The following is a 17,678-nucleotide window of genomic DNA, read 5'->3' as shown; positions in this document are numbered from 1 at the left end:
AGCGTTATATAAATATGATAGTATGTGGTGACATTTTGTGCTTATATTAAATATAATCACATCGGATGATTTTTCACAGCCAAATATGGAAGACAAATCAGTAGAGGCGTCTATAAGAACTGTATTCGGTTTGATAAGGAACATGCTTAGAAGCTGATCAGTGTCAAACAATCACTGGAGCATTGTTTCATTCTAACGGCTGTACGTGCATGTGGATGGTTGAAGGCTTATCTGGGAGTGATTACCTGCTTCAGTGCCAGGTTGCCTATGATTAGATTCCACTTCTCTATGGGAGAATCCATCTTGCCCACATTCACCTGTGTTGGGAAATAGGACAGAATACAGAAACGCATATAAAATATAGACTAAGGACCAAACCCATTTTATAGGTGAAGCTCAGTATGGTAGTAGTCGTGGTTAGTAGGTAGTGTATTCAGATGTATGTCTTCTGTGGCTCTGGTGAAGCTGTGTTAAGTCTGAAATTGACTGACATTTCAGCTTGGGCTTAAAGACGACAATATTATAAGAGAACCACTGCGGTCATCGAGTTTGAAAGGCGAGGGAGTAACAGTCAGGGAAGGTCTAACAAAAGACACTATTGAGTTGCATTGTGGGAAATGTAGGATGCAATGTTTCTGTAGAGTGACCATACTTGGGACATAAGGCCTTTACACAGCAGAGGCGTGATGAATAAGCAACACGAAAACGCAGAACGCTGGACTGGGAATATTAAATGTCGAGGGCTTTTATTGTGAAAGGTAAGAACGGAAGGCGTGGATCTGGTCTGCGCTGCCTTTGTCGAGGTGGAGAAGTGTAGTAAAGTGTGCGGTCTTGGTTCGGACTACGGAGCCTCTGTGTTGTTATTTTATAAATATAGGCGCCACGTGGCACATTCCACACAACGTCATTGGTTGATTCCTTTATTCAAAAGCTCAGAAAAATCAAAAAATTACGTCTCCTTTTCCACTATGTAATATTTGCGTTTTGTGTGAAAGTATTGATGAAAAAACATATTTTGACCTGCATAACAATCCCACGATAAAAAGTGTGAAGGCCTTTGGGGTCATAAAGTCTCGAGTCTCCTTATGGAAGTGCAATACTAAATTGCTGTAGTGTCTCTTTGTCAACTTTACCACAGAAATGATAATGAGCAATGTTTACCTGTATGTGAATCACAGCCTGTTTCATGGCTGAGCCTTAAGGAGAACATGAACACAAAGACAAACTGTTTCTTTGGGACACCACTGAGGAATTATCAGCTCATGCTGAGCTCCGCTGTCCGTGTTGACACAGCACTGTGTCAATGTGGAGCCTGTGTGCTGAGAGCCGGAGGCCAACGGGAAGAAGCAAGACAAAACTAAACAAAGAGAGAATTTTGGCTCCGTCACTTCTTCAAGACATCATGGATACACAGGAAAATACTGCCTGAATAAGCACTTTGTGCACTTGTGGACAGGATTGTAATGACACAGTTTTTTACGGGACATCCCGCACTACAAACGTATGATTCTCTACCAGGCGAACCCGTTTACTCTCCTTACTGCTCATCCTCTGTTTGCTCTGGGAGGGCTTCGAGTGGAGCAACAGTTTGGCCATCTTGACTGTTCGGTTATCCTGGTTGCAGCAGCCCGTCCCACCCCTCCCTCTACAGGAAACCACCCCTTCACTGTTGCTACATCAGCAGATTCCTCCACCAACTCCTAATCCGCAAAGCTCTCACACCAAAAGACATTCAAGATGCTGCTGCTGCAAAAAAAAAAAGTAATTATAAGTTGAGCTGAAAAGGGGACAGTATCCCACTGCAGGCCTTAAACCTGTTTCCTTCTCCATTTCACCTGACGGAGTAGACAACGTTACAGAGGCGACCGATAACAACTACAGGCAGAGAGACAGAGGCTTAGTCTGTGGAGGTGAGACACCACCAGAAGAAATGATGCAACGCCACACAAACAAACACACGATGACATCACACATCATCCACTAAGAGGACATGTTGTGAGGCTGGCTGGAACCACAGACTGTATATGAGAAGTGGACGTAGTCATCGTGATGTCACCCATTGGTTTCGAGTTCAGTGATTTGGCCGTCGCCATCTTGGATCTCTGGTAGCGACCTGTTAATCACAAGGTAGCCCCGGCCTAAAGCATCCCCTGCTTTATGGTCTGTTTGACTCTAAATGGACCATAAGTTACTAAATGAACATCATGCTGTATTGAAGACTTGAAACTAGAGATTGAGACCATAAACTCATGTTTACTGAGGTAATAAATCAAGAGAGAAGTAGAGTCATTTTCTCATAGACTTCTATACAACCAGACTTCTTTTTGCAACCGGAGGAGTCGCCCCCTGCTGGTCAGTAGAGAGAATGCAAGTTTATGACACTTTAGCATTGGCTTTACTCATCAGAAGCAGAGGTGGCCGTTAGCTAGAACACAATAACGTATAAAAGCACTATAAACTTTCTGTCGACTAGGCTGTGGGGTAAAAAAAAGCAGGCGAACAGAGCCAATGCAGCCTGACGCTGGACTCCAGCCATCTAATTACAACAAATTTAACATGTCAGCTACAGAGAGAAAACTGGACGCGTCAGAGGTTGTTGTGTTTGTAGCTCATTCAAATCAGCTGGAGCCAGTAAACACCGCCTCAGCAGAATATATGGGATGTCTGTTCTTCACTCATGCAGGCTTACTGTTTGCCACATCACAATAAATGCATTCGCTACTGGCCATGGCACATTTACAGCCTAAACCTTTTAGTGACAAAATCCATTTCAACCGAGCATCAAAACCAACCTTGAATTAGTCTGTTGTCATTCTGACTGTGACCGCGTGTGTGTGTGTGTGTGTGTGTGTGTGTATGTCTCACCGCTGTGGACAGCCTGGAGGCCAGAGTCATCTCCAGGTTTCCCTTGAGGCCGAGCAGAGCGGGTACCAGGATGAAGATCTCCGTGATGTACTGGAACGCCTCCCAGTGCTGCGGGTGACACAGGGAGGTAAAACTGGAGGACATGTCCGACCTTCTAATTACCCTCACTCAGCCACGTTTCACATTCAAATTCAAACACTACGCTATCCTTTAGATAAGGGGCAAGTTCATCATTTGCATGTGTGCCGATGAACCTGTCGACTAAATGCAACAGAGTCAAAAGAGTGGCAGAGAATCGTGGCAGAAAATCAATAAAAAGGTGTCAAATGTTAAAAACATGGATTAACGCTCGCTTGCCATGATGTTGGCTGAAATGTGGATTTTCTGGGTGGGATTAGAATGCAGCACCCAATGGACACATCTGTCAATCGAGACAAAAACACCCATTAAACTAATTGTTTCAAACGTTAACGTCCTCCAAAACAAGAAAACATTGATGAAGTCAAAATAGCTTCTGTAAGATGAAAATCTGCTGGACAAAATAAAAATAATCGTAATTGTAAATCCATATACCAGCTTATTCAGGAGCTTTCAAAAGCGACTAAGTGGAACAGGAATAGTTTGTAGTTTGTATGAGCTACTTCTCCATAGCCAGTGTATTACCTACAGTAGATGGAGTTTGGAGAAACAGACAGGAGTACCAGCACGGGAGCAAAGCAATGTACTCGTGTGGACGTATTTTAGACAGTTAAAAGAATCACAAGTGTACGCTATATTGAAAATATTTCCCCCTCTTTACCTTGCTGCCCTTTCCCTTTTAGGTAGACCATCTTATAGGTGTCTAAAAACATTTGATGCATTCAACGTGTTTGTTAGGCCTCAGGAAAACACGCAGAGCCTGTCTGTAAGACACACTGAATGTAAACAGAACTTTTGTTGAACACCACAGGGCAGCTTTAAAAACAGCCAATTGATTATCATTTGTTTCTTTTTTAGCCAGTAGCTTGTGGCCAGCTGTACTTTAATGCGGCAATTCTTAAGATTTCAGTCCAGGTTGATTTAAAATTTCTATTTGAGCAGAAACAATAGGAATTGTTCTCAGAGTTAAGCAGTCTGAAGTATTCTTGTTGCTACATGTGTGCATAGTTATTAAACTGTGATACAGAAATGGGAATGTTGCCACATTGTAATGCTGCAAATACATATATATTGCAATACTTTCATCATTGGGCCAGAGGTTCTTTACCTCCTTCTGCAGTAAAAAGTGAAGAGAATTTACAACCGTTTGCTTGTTTATAACCTCTCTGATTATCTGAGCGATCACGTTTTTTTGGCTCTTCAGACTTTGTTCGGGTGGTGACACCTTGCTTCCACATCTCACTGATTACGTCGCTGAGTACAGTGTTATCAGAACTGATGGAAACAATGGCCCCAACTATGAAAATAAGACCCAGTATCTGATCAACTGGAATTAGCCTTTAGTGCCACCCATTCTCGAGCTCTCAACCATGCCGGTTGTGCTTTGAATAATAGTTGCATTGTGGTTCAGCTTACCTGCACAATATCCAGCACCATTCCAGCTGATACAGTTCCAAATCCAGCCAGCAAGAAAGGCAGCAAGATCTGCAGCGCCATGGCCAGCAGCGACTCCTTGGGCATGTTCTGCATGACCGTTCTCGGCCCTTCCTCCTTGTCCTCATCCGCCTCCTCCTCATCTGCCTCCTCCGCGGAGAGCCTCCTCTCAGCCAACATGGGCTCTGTTTCGGAGTAGCCTCCATCTCCACAGTCAGATAAAGTCACGGAGGAGCGAGAGGCCCGGTCTAGGAGCCGCCGGCCTTCTACGTGCGACGTCTCCTGTCTGTAGCCGTTCTGGAGCGAGGGGCACTCGGGTTTGGCTCCGAGGTCCACCATGGCTAGCCGCTCCTCCTGCAGCTTGGTGTAACCGGTGGGAACCATGGTCTGGAATAGAGAGGCGATCCGCCCAGAGGAAACAGGTTTCAGAGAGAGAGCACTCCACCCTGCGCCTGCTCCGCTCATACGCACTGTGAGGCTAGAGCCCAGGGAATCCCCGATGGCTCCTCCCAGACTCTGGACACTCATGGTGTGGTACAGGGCCGCAGTTTCTCATCTCCTGTCATCCAGTGTCAGAGTAGTGTAAAAAAGACGGACAGTTCAAGTGGTTCAGACCGGCTCAGGTGCACTATTCATGCTGGAAATTGGCTTTAGAGACTCATCAGCCTGAGGGAAATACACAGAGACAGATAACAGAGGAGGGAATTTACGGGAGAACAGAAAAAAACACTATATTTAAGATGGCAATACACTGAGATGGAACAGCTGAGTGACTTCTCATCAAGAGGAACAAAACCTCCATTATTCAGTAACCAGAGAACCAAGGCTCTAAATGTGGAGCAGCTGTTTTCATGTGGATAACAGAGGAGCTGTGAGGGAGTCCATGCAGCTTTTACACCAACATGAGAGGCAGGAGTTTGAATTAAAGGCGCACACATCGGTACAGTGGCTACAGGCTTTCTGTATCTTAAAAGGCATTAAATCTTAAAGATAATTTTTAATCTCCTGATCACAATTCAGTGCCGGACAATGTGTTGGGACATTTAGCCTACAGACACACAATGCAAATGTCCACACATCACATGCTATTGGCCAAAAGGCATTTCTCTGGATGTTGTGGAGGTGGAGACTCGGGTACCGTTACTCACTGGAAAAGGAATGTATTAGTTTAAATAATAAAAGATAATCACCATCAGTACCTACACAGTTTAAAGTGGAGGAACACAATGATAAATGTTGAGAAATCCAGAGAAAACTGAACAGCGTGATACATTTTTAGCATCTGTTGTTGGCATTAGCGATAGCAGAAAATATGCCTCTGAAAATAAAAGTAGCACCGTGTTGCTTGGTCTTTTGCTGATGATGCAGTCCAGAGTAGCTTTTAGTTTGTCCATCTTTTCATGTGCATTATTGGCCAGGCCTTTCAAATGAGCCGTCTGAGTCAGTATCAGGATATTCTACTTAATGATAACGCCTTCGTTTAACGTCATATGACGGAAACTGTTTGATAACATCGCTAAACACGGAAACATTGGCTAACGCTAGTTGTGGTTGTATGCTTATGTTAGCTAACACTGTGCTATGCTAGCTAGCTGGGCACAAATAGTAGAAAAAAACAGTAGGCAGCGCGGCTCCCCTGCTGGCTTCTGCGTTAGCGGTCCAAGAATACGGTGAATGTTAGCTAGTACATATAAGAACAGCAAACTACTTATTGTGGTCGTCACCGGATATGATTTCTCTCCATAAATTACCTTTCTGGAGCAGAGACATCTCATCCAGAAGAAGAGATGGGAGTCTTCTTTCTTGATAGTCAGCCAGCCAGAGCCAGGCAGAGAGCCGCGTCAGAGCGGAAAAGTGCCACCAAAGCTCGTCTATGTTGAAAAGATGAACTACTCCGTCTTGAAAATAGTGGGCGTAATCCGCACTGGCACATCAACGTTTTGGGTAGCCTTGATTAACACCAAAGACGTAATGTTAAATGCATTTGAAACATTAGTTTGAAACTTTACGGTAAACGATGCAGCATTTGCAAAAAATGTTTTCCCTCGTCTTTAATCATTAATGATTTTATTAGCTTTATATTCTTGGTGATGATGCAAATAGTAACGGTGATGATGGTAGCTGGAACATTACGCTGTATCTAAACTAAACAAGCAATCGGCTTTCAACAGACAAATATACATTAATGATGTACAAGGTTCTTATTGAACTGGGTCGATTCTGTCCGACGGCTTAGCAAAACACAGTGGGAGTGGGATCTCGCGCTACACCGACAAGCTCAAATCAGAACAAAATGTGTCGTACTACGGATGTATTTTTATTTAACACTTATTTAACCAGGTAAAATCAATTGAGAACCAATTCTCATTTTCAATGATGACCTGGCCAAGAGGCAGTAGCACAGTCCACACAAGTTACACAAACAACACAGATACAATACAGTATGACAAGCAATGGAAAAATGACTAAAAACAACCAAGATAAAATAATAAACACTATGTACAAAATAAAAGGCAGATTACTGGATGTTATTTGTAAAAAAAAAAAATGGAAGAAAGAAAGAGAAGTGAGGGCTGGTCAACAAGTACAGCAGTCAACTATAACTTGTTGCAGCTTATGTTTGAACATGTTGAGAGAGGTGAGAGCTGTTAGTTTTAGTGTGTTTTGTAGTGAGTTCCAGTCCTTTGCAGCGGCAAAATGAAAAGAGCTATGACCAAATACAGTACGGACTTTTGGAATGATGAGCCTAATGAAGTCACTGGATCTTAAATGCCGATTGCTGTCAGAAATGCGCAGAAGATTTGAGAGGTAATGAGGAGTTATTCCCAAAATGGATTTATAGACCACGAGCAGCCAGTGTTGTAGCCGCCTGGTATGAAGGGAGGGCCAATCCACCAATCTGTAAAGAGCACAGTGGTGGGTGGTGAAGGGTGCACATGTGGAAAAACGGATTGCTGAGTGGTGGAGTGTGTCCAGTTTTCTGAGGGTGGTCTTTGATGCCATTTTATAAATTATATCGCCGTAATCAAATAGAGGAAGGATGGTCATTTTCACAAGGGTGAATTTGGCAGAGTGTGTGAAGGAGGCCTTGTTTCGATACAGGAAACCCAGTCTAGCTTTGACTTTAGCCAGAAGGTTATTGATGTGTATGTTAAATGAGAGAGACGAGTCCAACCAGAATCCAAGGTATTGAGAAAAGTGCCACACAGATGGTTTGATTGTAGTGCGCAGGCGCATAGTACATTTGGGAATTGTTATAATAATAATAATACATTTTATTTACAGAGCGCTTCACATTAAAATCATCATTTATAAAAGCTATACACTAAAAACATGAAACACACAATAATGGTCACACATTAAAAGCAGTTTTGAAAAGGTGGGTTTTGATTTGGGATTTGAATATGGAAAGGTCAGTGCAGTCTCGGATGTGTTTGGGGAGAGAGTTCCAGAGGGAGGGGGCAGATATGGAGAAGGCTCTGTCACTCCATGTCCGGTGCTTGGTCCTGAGTGGAAGGGACAGGAGGTTGGCATCAGAGGAGCGGAGCCGACGGGATGGAGTGTGGTGGTGAAGCAGGTCGGTGAGGTAGGAGGGGGCCTGATTGTGGAGGGCTTTGTGAGTGAGGAGAAGGAGTTTGTATTGGATCCGTTGTGGGACGGGGAGCCAGTGAAGGTTCTGGAGAACAGGGGTGATGTGGTCACGGGAGCGAGAGTGGGTGAGCAGGCGAGCAGCAGAGTTTTGGATGTACTGGAGTTTATTTAGGATTTTGGATGATGTGCCGTGAAGAATACTGTTGCAGTAGTCGATTCTGGAAGTGCTGAAGGCGTGGATCAGAGTTTCAGCAGCAGATGAGGAGAGTGATGGGCGGAGACGGACTATGTTTTTTAAGTGAAAAAAGGCAGTTCTGGTGATTTGTTTGACGTGGTGTTCAAAGGAGAGGTTGCTGTCGAACATGACTCCGAGGTTGTGGATGTGTGGGGAGGGAGACAGAGTGGAGTTGTCGATGGTGAGGCAGAAGTTGTGACTGGTTTTAGTGAGGGATGTGGGACCGATGATGATCATGTCAGATTTATCACAGTTGAGTTTGAGGAAGTTGGTTTGCATCCATGATTTAATGTCAGTGAGGCAGCTGGTGAGAGTGGAGTGAGTAGCAGTGGTAATGGCCTTTGTGGAGATGTAGAGCTGGACATCATTGGCGTAGCAGTGAAAGTGAAGACCATGTTGATGTATGATATTACCAAGAGGGAGCAAGTAGAGGATGAACAGAAGAGGACCAAGCACCGAACCCTGGGGGACGCCTTGAGACAGAGGAGCAGTGGAGGAGGTGCAGTTGTTGAGGCTGATGAACTGTTGTCTGTTTGTAAAATTGAATCCAGGAGAAAGCAGTTCCGGTGATGTTGAGGGACGATTCGAGGCGGAAGAGAAGGATGCTGTGGTTGATGGTGTCAAAAGCTGCAGTGATGTCGAGGACGATGAGAATGTTGAGGTGACCAGCGTCTGAGGAGAGGAGGAGGTCGTTGGTGACTTTGAGGAGGGATGTTTCAGTGCTGTGCTGTGAGGGGAAACCGGATTGAAATGGCTTGAACAGCTCGTTGGATAGTACATTTGGGAATTGTTGGATTTGTTGTCCAATTTTTTTATCATAAAGCTCATAGGTTCGTTACATTTTACAACACTATTAATTCTTACCACCTTTAAGAGGAGCTGAAAACTCAAAAAGGATCATTTGTGCATGTAGTGTACAAGTTTGGGTAATTTTAAAATTGGCCTTTAGTTTTATTTTTTGTGTGCAGGTATCTCAACTAAACATAATTGATTGATGGGCACATGTACACAAACCATATTAGTATTTGTTTATTGAAAGGATCCCCATTAGCTGATAACAATCAGCTCCAAAATGACTGATAAGTGTGATTATATGAATTGTGGATAAGACAAAAATTATTTTATCTTTTACTTTCTTAGTAATCATACACAAGACTGTATACTGACATCAATCATTGAATGCATGCTTCTCACATTGTTATTTTCCTTCATTAAATCCTGCCAAACACAACAACCTGTCTGTTCTTTGGAGACTACGGTGCTGGGAAATATAATGTCAAGCTGGCTGTAGACAGTAACGCCTCAGCCTCTCCTCTGGAGCCACCCTCAGGACAAAAAAGTTTTTTTGTCAATGTTTCATCTACCCAACATTTTTTTTCTACCTTCATTGTATGTGTGTGAGTTGGAGGAGGAATTTAATTTATTCACAGTTAATAAATATATACTTGTGTAAACATGCTAGTTGAAACACGCTCATGGTGACAAAGTCGTTCTGGAAGCAGGTCAGCTGCTAATGTCACCATTAACAGATGAACTACTTAAGAAGATTCATGTTCACAACATCAGTGAGGGTAAAGTATGTGAGATAACAGGATCATTTTACATGATCTTTTTTTATTATTTAAAAGAACATCAAAGCAGTCAAGTGTAGAAAGTGTGGAGCTGAAGCTGGTTCAGTGTGCTGAGTGGACTGCTGTGGTGCTGGAGCTTCCTCACATCTCATTGGTTGACGTCCACTCTCAGAGGCTCCAGGAAGGCCAAAGACCCAGGGAGATTCCTGCCCTGTGATATGAAGAACAAGTCAGGAATGTGGATCTTTCTCTTGGTCTGCTGTTAGTGTCAGTGTCTGCAAGACTTCAGTTCAAGTGTTGGCCTGCAGTCTAATTCATGTCTGAATAAATCTGCATTAATCAGTAGCGTCACAAGTTATTTGAGTCTAGAAAACATTTGTAGGCTTCATCTTTGACACTATTGAATCAGTGGAACATTGTTAAAGAAGGTGGCTGTAAGATTAGCATGTTAACTTTAGCTTGTCACAACTTTATGTCGCTAATGCTACTTCTGTAATCTTAAATCTTATATGAATGGATTATTACTACTGATGTATGTAATAATATGTCTAGACAAAATGTGCAATGTTTCCGGTGACTACAGCTATCAGATAAATGTGGTGGAGCAAGAAGTACAATATGTGTCTGATAAATGTGATGGACAATAAATAAAAAGGCATGAAATGGAAACACTCAAGTAAAGTTAAAGTACCTCTAAACTATACATCACTGTTTAATTGCCATCTGTGTTCACTTCATTCATAAAGTTATTGATTAAATCATGCGCAACTGACGACCCATCATGCTCCTAAATAACCAAACAAACGTCTGTGCTTCCATAGCATTAGACCGCTCGTTTAACACTGGTTAGTCTCACAGTCACTGCATGACTAAACTCTTCATTCTTCTGCCTAAATACTAAATCACACATGAGGATACAGTGTGTAGTGCAATCTCTAAGAGTGATGATTGAACACAGCAGCTGTGGCTGTAGATCCAATAACTTTACTTCATCTCCTTCACTCAGGCTCATCACATCACTGACATGCTGCTGTGATTTGATAGGTTCAACATAGTCATTGTATATTTACGGTCCGTGCGATTTTTATCAGGCAACTTCACAGTTTAGTTTGGCGAAGTCTTCCGAAACACCAGAGGGCGCTGTGTAAATCCTTGTTTCGATATATTCCCCTTACCCGTTACCCGGATGTTAACCTCACAGGTAACACATGTTGATGGAAACACTCGTCTTGTCGCCTCTGAAATGGAATTAAATATCAAGAAAACGAGTTCGCAGGCTTTGCTGTCATGCGGGAACGGAGAAGGTTTGAATGCTTTTATTAGCAGACGTAGTTTCGGAAGAAAAATGCAGTTTAAATGAGAAAACCCAGTGTTTGTAGCTACGATACCTTAAAAAGTTAGCTAATGTTAGCTTACATTTCAGCCCACAGCACCCTAATTTAATTATTGTGACGTAATGAATATGTTTAAAACGATATCTTCTAGGAATTAACGTAAATCTAGCTCCATAGTATTTCATATTTGTTTACCAGCTCTGGAAATAACAAACTAAATATCCCCACAGACCTGAAGTCATGTTTACTAGTTACACAGGAAAAGTGCTGTTGGAAATAAGCACATTTTCATAAACATAGAATATCAGACATGGGTGTGGCTTGCAAAATGTTTGAATATGATTCACAGCAATGTGAATATGTAATGTATACAGTATATTATTAATGTCAAAGAAAGAAAGATAGTTATATATAAGACACTAGGATGGATATGAGTAAAGCATCATCTAGATATTAATATGGACCTTTTCTTTTATCAGCACGATCAGCCTGAAATGAGAGTGATATTCCACTGTTATTTATCACATGAGACAGAATGGTACACCACTTGTGGACTGTCCGGTGGCCCATAACTGTCAGGGATTGTCCCTCTGTTGTCCTTTCCTCAGCGCTTTGTATCACATTTTGTATCTGGACTTTCCTCCTCGTAACTGAAGAGAAAGGCGTTCTATTGGGACTGATGTGAGCCTTGTTTGTCTTGCTGCTAGGTCTCAGTGAGAAGCTTCTCCTCAAGCCGAAGGCCGGCCGATCCCTGCAGACGGAGAGAGTCCCGAGGAGCAGCGGTGAGACCCGACGTCACTTCCCTGCATGCCGTTTTGCTATGAGTTACAAGGTTTTTCTTTGGGGGTTGCACAACAAAATTTCGATTGTAGTCCCAATTTGCTACATAGGAAATAATAACAAACAACTCTATGATATATGGAGGGTGGAAGATGAATTAGGAAGTCTCACAGCCTGAGGAAAGAAGCTGCTCTGAAGTCTGGTGTTGGGTGGGTTTTGTCTTTTAAAATCCTTTTAGCTCTTCTCAGGCTCCTCTTCTCACCAATATCACTGACGCTCAGTAGATGGGGGGGCCAATGATGTTCGAGCCCTCCTGTCCTGTGCCAGTTTGTAATATTTGCAGTCAGGACTTGGGACGGGAATTTAGCTTTCTTAAGTTTCCTGAAGAAATACAGCCGTTTAGGAGCTTTCTTCACCAGGATGGAGATGTGTGAGGACCACGTCAGGTTGTTTGTGATGCTGATTCCCAGGAACCTAAAGCTGTTCACTTGCTCACCTCAGCTCCATTGATGTAGACAGCGGTCTTTAGTTACATTTGACAGGTGTTTGGTCGCATCTCTGGAGCCCTGTAAAACACAGCCTATTCAGCATATTTTTTGTGTAACATATGGCTGGTGAACTGGAGGAAATGTTAATTTCTTGACGACTCTGATGTCTGGTTTTACCCGCAGTACCGATATCGTGCATTCCTTCTTGTGACGTCATAGTGTGTGCATAGTTTATCTCCTTTTTGTGAGGCGTCACAAACGGGTGGACGTGGCCAAAACAGTGCTGCTCTAACCCTGCTAACACACTGTTTACGTGTTTGTAGATAAATGTAACACCTTATATTAAAAATAAAAAGATCGCTGTATAGGTGTGGACTCGGCCTAATAACAAAGCCCTTTTGAGGCAGAAGTGTGATGATGTGTGGTTGTTTTCAGTGTTGGAGCGGCTGCAGAGCTTCCTGCCTCAGATGGCCGAGGCCAACGAGAAGCTGAAGCAGCAGATGGCCGACGCTCCCGCCGGACACTTTGACATAGAGAGCGTGGGGGGGGCCGAGAGTGTCATAGAGATGGTGAGCATCTGTCCGCCTCCCTCTGGCGGACCACAAAACTCCAGATATGAACGTTGAATGTCCTCACAGCATTTGTGGTACGATTGGATCGAGCCATGCGGTGTCTCCCTCTTGTTCTTCAGGACGTGGCGTTGGTGGAGCTCAGCGGGTCTGACGGCGACTCCGAAGACGAAGAGGAGACTTCGGACTCTGAGGAGGAATCGGACTCCGCTGAGGGGAGCGAGGTCACGGAGCAGAACCTCGTATTACCCGGAGACAAAGGCAAGAAGAAGAAAGCCAACATCCAGGTCCTCCATCAGCAGGGAGAGTAGAAAGAGTGGCCGCACAGACTTTTGGTTGCGTGTTGTTTCTTTGCCCTCTTGAGATGATGTGGATTAAACTGATCCGACCATCCGCCTCGGGCGTGGAGGGATATTACCTCACAGACACAGAACAGGAAGCTCCTGTTTGGAGCCAGAGGAACATATGTAGATATCATTTTGTACATTTAAAGGATTTGCAAAAGTGCCTTTGGAGCCAGAGCAGATACTGTGATTACCTCATCCAGTCTGGCCATCAGCTGACCTCTCCAGGAACTTGATGTGTTCAGGCACAAACGCTGTGGATCACCTCATTGTGGCGACCATACAAGCTGTGCACATACCCTGCTACGTGCACATGTATTGATTCCTCCAACGTGTTAGCTCTCTGAAATAATAATGAAACACCGTGTTGTCTGGTTTGATGGGTCACAACATTTTAGTTATAGTCCTCTCTTTTGTTGATTATGTTGTAAACATTAGGTATATACACGTGATGGCTCCTCTTTACACAATGCATTCAAATCATAATTCTATCAATATTTTGCTACTGGTTCCTCTTTGAAATCTATTAAAATTATTTTATATCAAAAAAAGATGTCGTTTCGGATTCAACTTGAAAAGTCTTATTAGGGGTCCAGATAACTGAATAAGCTGCACTTCACAAAACCTCAGAGGGCTTTACAATCTGTACACATGCAACATCCTCTGTCCCGGGACCCTCACATCGGAACAGGAAACACTCCCCCAAAAAACCCTTTTAAGGGGGAGAAAAGAGGGCGAGACCTTAGAGAGAACAACAGAGGAGGATCCTCTATCAGGATGGACAGAAGTGTGATAGAGGTCATGTGTACAGAATGAACAACATGAGTTATAACACATTCTATGCATATGACAGAAATGATCCATATAATCAGTAGTAAGCAGAATAATAAACTACTCATTTTTGCATTTTTATTGCTTCAATTTGATTTTGTGACAGTCAGAAAGAGGTCAGTGTTCTTCTCAGCAGCATACATTCAATACCTCAAGGCTGCAAATGAACATGTGAACTCTAACTCATCAATTAAAGGAGTCAAATATCGATTGCCGTTAAAAAGTTTGGAGTCACCTGTTTTTTTTTTTTCTTCTTTCCTTCAATAATGACTTCAGAATTCCGACACCAAATGTATTATTGACATTTGAAATAGTTTTGGCCCCAAAAAAAGCAGAATTCAATGATTAAATGTGGTCGATGATCCACAGTGTTACATCCGGGGAGAATACTGTTGGAACCATCTTCCTCAAAATACAATTCCATTTTGAAATTGTTTTCCAGTTGAGATTTAAACTGGTTTTATTTAGTCCATTGTATGTTCAGCTGATCCAATGCCAATAATGCTGACCCTACATTAACCTTCTATTGGGAAGTTTTAAGAAGACGCAACACACTTGAAACCAACACTTGACACTGAAAAAGGAACCTGTTTCTATTTCAATCTGCAAACATTTTGATGCTAAGCTTTAAGTTTCTTTTACCAATGACTGGTGATTTATTTGATTTGATTTGTTCAGTTGTCATCCTGTGACCTAACGCAGTTGCAGGTGAAGGTCTTCCTCAGAATCCGGGCCACGGCAGACAACATCCTGATAATGGCTGGGCGCTTCTGTTTCTTTTGGCACAGGGGTGTCGCTGCATTATCCAAGCGGGCAACTTCACAAGTGTCGACTTCACAGGCTGGAGTTTGTTTGCTGCTTCTTCTTTTGAAATACCTCCATACTTTATCAACAAAGCTGAGGGGCTTCCGCGCAGCCTCCTGCTGCTGCCCTGTTAATTCCCTAGCTGGAGCCACTTCAGGGGACTCAGTTTGGTCCAGCAGGTTATCAGTAACCACAGAGAGACGGGTTTTCTCCCCCTGCGGGAGTTGCTTTTCGCTCTCGAATGGAGTCACCGAGGTCAAACAAATGCTTTGTTTTGAGCTCTGGCGCTCCGTCAGAGAGCCTTTGGCTGCCTCACGTTTGAGGTTCTGGGCCAGACACGTCTCCAGTATCTTGACAACATGGTAAACCATATCGTCAGTCGGAGATTCCAACGATTCCGCTGCTTGTCGGGAAGAGGTCGGCTGCGTGATATCAGCCAGTTTGCCGTTGACCTCCTTGGCCACTTCTCCTGCAACCAGCTGCAGCAGTTGGTTGGTGTTGTCAGACCTCTCCGCTGCGACATCTAACATTTCTCCAAGACAGAGTTGGAGTGAATCTCCAAGGCTGGCTTGTACATCGTCCTCTGTCACAGTGTGGAAGTTCCTCTCTTGATGTGGAGATTCAATCCTGTTCCTAACAAGAGAAACAGTCGTACTTTAGTCAACTGACCTGCTCTGGGCAATGACATTTAGACAGTGATGTCGCCCTCTGAACATTTCTCAGAACGTAAGGCTACCAAACTCAACCCTGATAACTAATGTTGTATTCAGCAACACTCGAATCTGGTAAAAAGAAGCAATACTGATCAATACCTGTATTTTGTGTTGAATCTCGTGGTGACAACATGTGAGTCCACATACAGTAAAGGTGTTTTAGAAGAACTTGCAAGTGAATACCACAGTTGCTGTTGAAGCGTTTGACTTACATGGTGACAGACGCTTTGTTGTGGTCACTGGTACTCTCCTTGAAACTTTGGCTCCAAGTCCAGCCATAAACCTGAGGGGCCACAACATCCAGGACCAAGTGGTACACCCTCTGTATGATGTTGTGACACATGTCGGACAGCAGTATGACCGTGTCAGAATCAACGTTGCCCATCGCCAGCAGCGCCCACTGACTGGAAGAAGAAAAAGTAGGAATGGTTCAGCGAAACAAACATTTGATGACCAGTTGATTTGACGACCTTTAACTTTGACTCACTTTTCTTTCATATCCATGAGAAGTAACCTGGCCACTTCATTCAAACTCTCTGATGTGAGCAGTGGCAGCTCCAAATCACTGCACCTCAGCTCTCCTGGTTCATCGAATGAGATCTGACAGGAGGAGACAGAATGGGGTTTTAGGACTAGGTATCTTTTATATATCAACAAAACACCTCTCAGTGGGATTAAACCGTCTACAGTCTGAAAAGCTGTACGCAATGACACAGACCATAGGTACATCTGTGCACATCAGGAGCCTGTGGTGCAAATACAGCTGTTGGACAATGGAACATTTAACTGTTGGGAATTTGAATGTCTTACCTCGATATCCATGTTGAGCAATGCGTGATCTTTTAAAAATGCAATCAAGTACTTTAACTTCTCCGTAGTTTACTCACTGCTGCTCTTGCTGTTAATAAGGTGACTGTAGAATGTAGAACACGGAACTGTGCATTGTGTATTAATTCCATTCCATTCTTCACTTAGCAACAGAAAAAAAGTTCCATTTCAACCAGCATGTCAGTACTTTTAAATATCAGCATTTGAAGCAAGATTTGCGTATTAGGCACTGATATTTTTTACACTTACACGTAAAGTCTATTGTTACAGTGAAAATAAATAATAATAATGATAATGATGATAATGGTAAAGTGTAAATCTTTGCTGTAATCACTATCAAATGATCCACACTCATCCAAACAGACTATGACACATTCAGAGTATTGTATTATTGAAATATTAAACTTGGCTCCATGATTTTATGTTTCATCACCTGCTATAGCCAGGGGTCAAAAGCAGTGGCGGCTGGTGGAACATGTTCTAGGTAGGGCTGTGCCACATCCAATCAATTTCAGCAAACATCCCAGAATGATTTAATGCAAACAAAATTAAGGTATCAAACACGCATTACTACTTTGTAGTTAAATATTTAACCTTTATTCCAACATGAAAAAAAGCAGTAAATACCACTTTGATAAACACGTCAGGACATCTTATTTTTGTCACCCTCACGGGCAATTCAGCATAATATAATATATATATATCATGTAATAATATTCTGTATAATATAAAACACACACACACACACACACATATATATATATATACAGTATATATATATAATTATTTACTTACAACTAAATATCCATTTCTCAGACAGGTGCTTCATGTCCCTCACTCCCCTAACTGTCCGTGCTGAATCTGTCCCCGTTGTTTTAAAAAGCTGAATAAGTTATTAGCATGACGTCATCCAGCTAGCCAAACCTGTCTGGTGTACAGCTGCTAGAGAAGCTTCACATGTACTGCTTCCCTTTCCCGCCAGGCTGCTGTCTGATTGTGAGGTCAGGCTGATCTGATATCAGCTCACTGCAGTTTCTCTGCCAAAGTTCTCCTCTCAAACGGGTCTTGGAGGAGCAGTGCTCGCGCCGGCGCTCGCATTAACCTTCACATTGACTTCACATTGACCTTCATGTATATCTTGGAATATTCTACT

The 17,678-nt window shown here is 43.0% G+C and overlaps 2 protein-coding genes across 3 annotated transcripts in view; one reads left to right on the top strand and one right to left on the bottom strand.

The window, feature by feature from the left end:
• The window catches only part of slc41a2b (solute carrier family 41 member 2b), a 36,070-nt gene extending 29,776 nt beyond the window's left edge, over positions 1-6,294 (bottom strand). The window contains exons 1-4 of one of the 2 annotated variants that reach the window (XM_076075994.1): positions 6,189-6,294; positions 4,420-5,103; positions 2,866-2,973; positions 246-317 (exon numbers count right to left, since the gene is read on the bottom strand). In XM_076075994.1, coding sequence (XP_075932109.1) covers positions 246-317; positions 2,866-2,973; positions 4,420-4,965 — 726 coding nt within the window. In that variant the 5' untranslated portion in view covers positions 4,966-5,103; positions 6,189-6,294. Of the gene's footprint in view, positions 1-245; positions 318-2,865; positions 2,974-4,419; positions 5,104-5,774; positions 5,896-6,188 lie in introns of those variants that run through there. The other variant, XM_076075995.1, reaches the window with a different exon arrangement.
• Positions 6,295-11,021: 4,727 nt separating this feature from the next.
• Positions 11,022-14,403, top strand: nopchap1 (NOP protein chaperone 1). The gene is made up of 4 exons (XM_076076127.1): positions 11,022-11,138; positions 11,876-11,950; positions 12,872-13,005; positions 13,128-14,403. Exons 1-4 carry the CDS (start codon positions 11,078-11,080, stop codon positions 13,314-13,316), a joined length of 459 nt encoding a protein of 152 aa, XP_075932242.1. The 5' UTR covers positions 11,022-11,077; the 3' UTR covers positions 13,317-14,403.
• Positions 14,404-17,678: the final 3,275 nt, after the last annotated feature.

The sequence above is a fragment of the Anarhichas minor genome, unplaced genomic scaffold, assembly GCF_050575085.1.
Source record: "Anarhichas minor isolate MPS153535 unplaced genomic scaffold, ASM5057508v1 ptg000055l, whole genome shotgun sequence".
In the NCBI taxonomy this organism is placed as follows: Eukaryota; Metazoa; Chordata; class Actinopteri; order Perciformes; family Anarhichadidae; genus Anarhichas; species Anarhichas minor.
The sequence above is the reverse complement of the archived record's forward strand: the minus strand, read 5'-3'. Positions and strand labels throughout refer to the sequence as shown.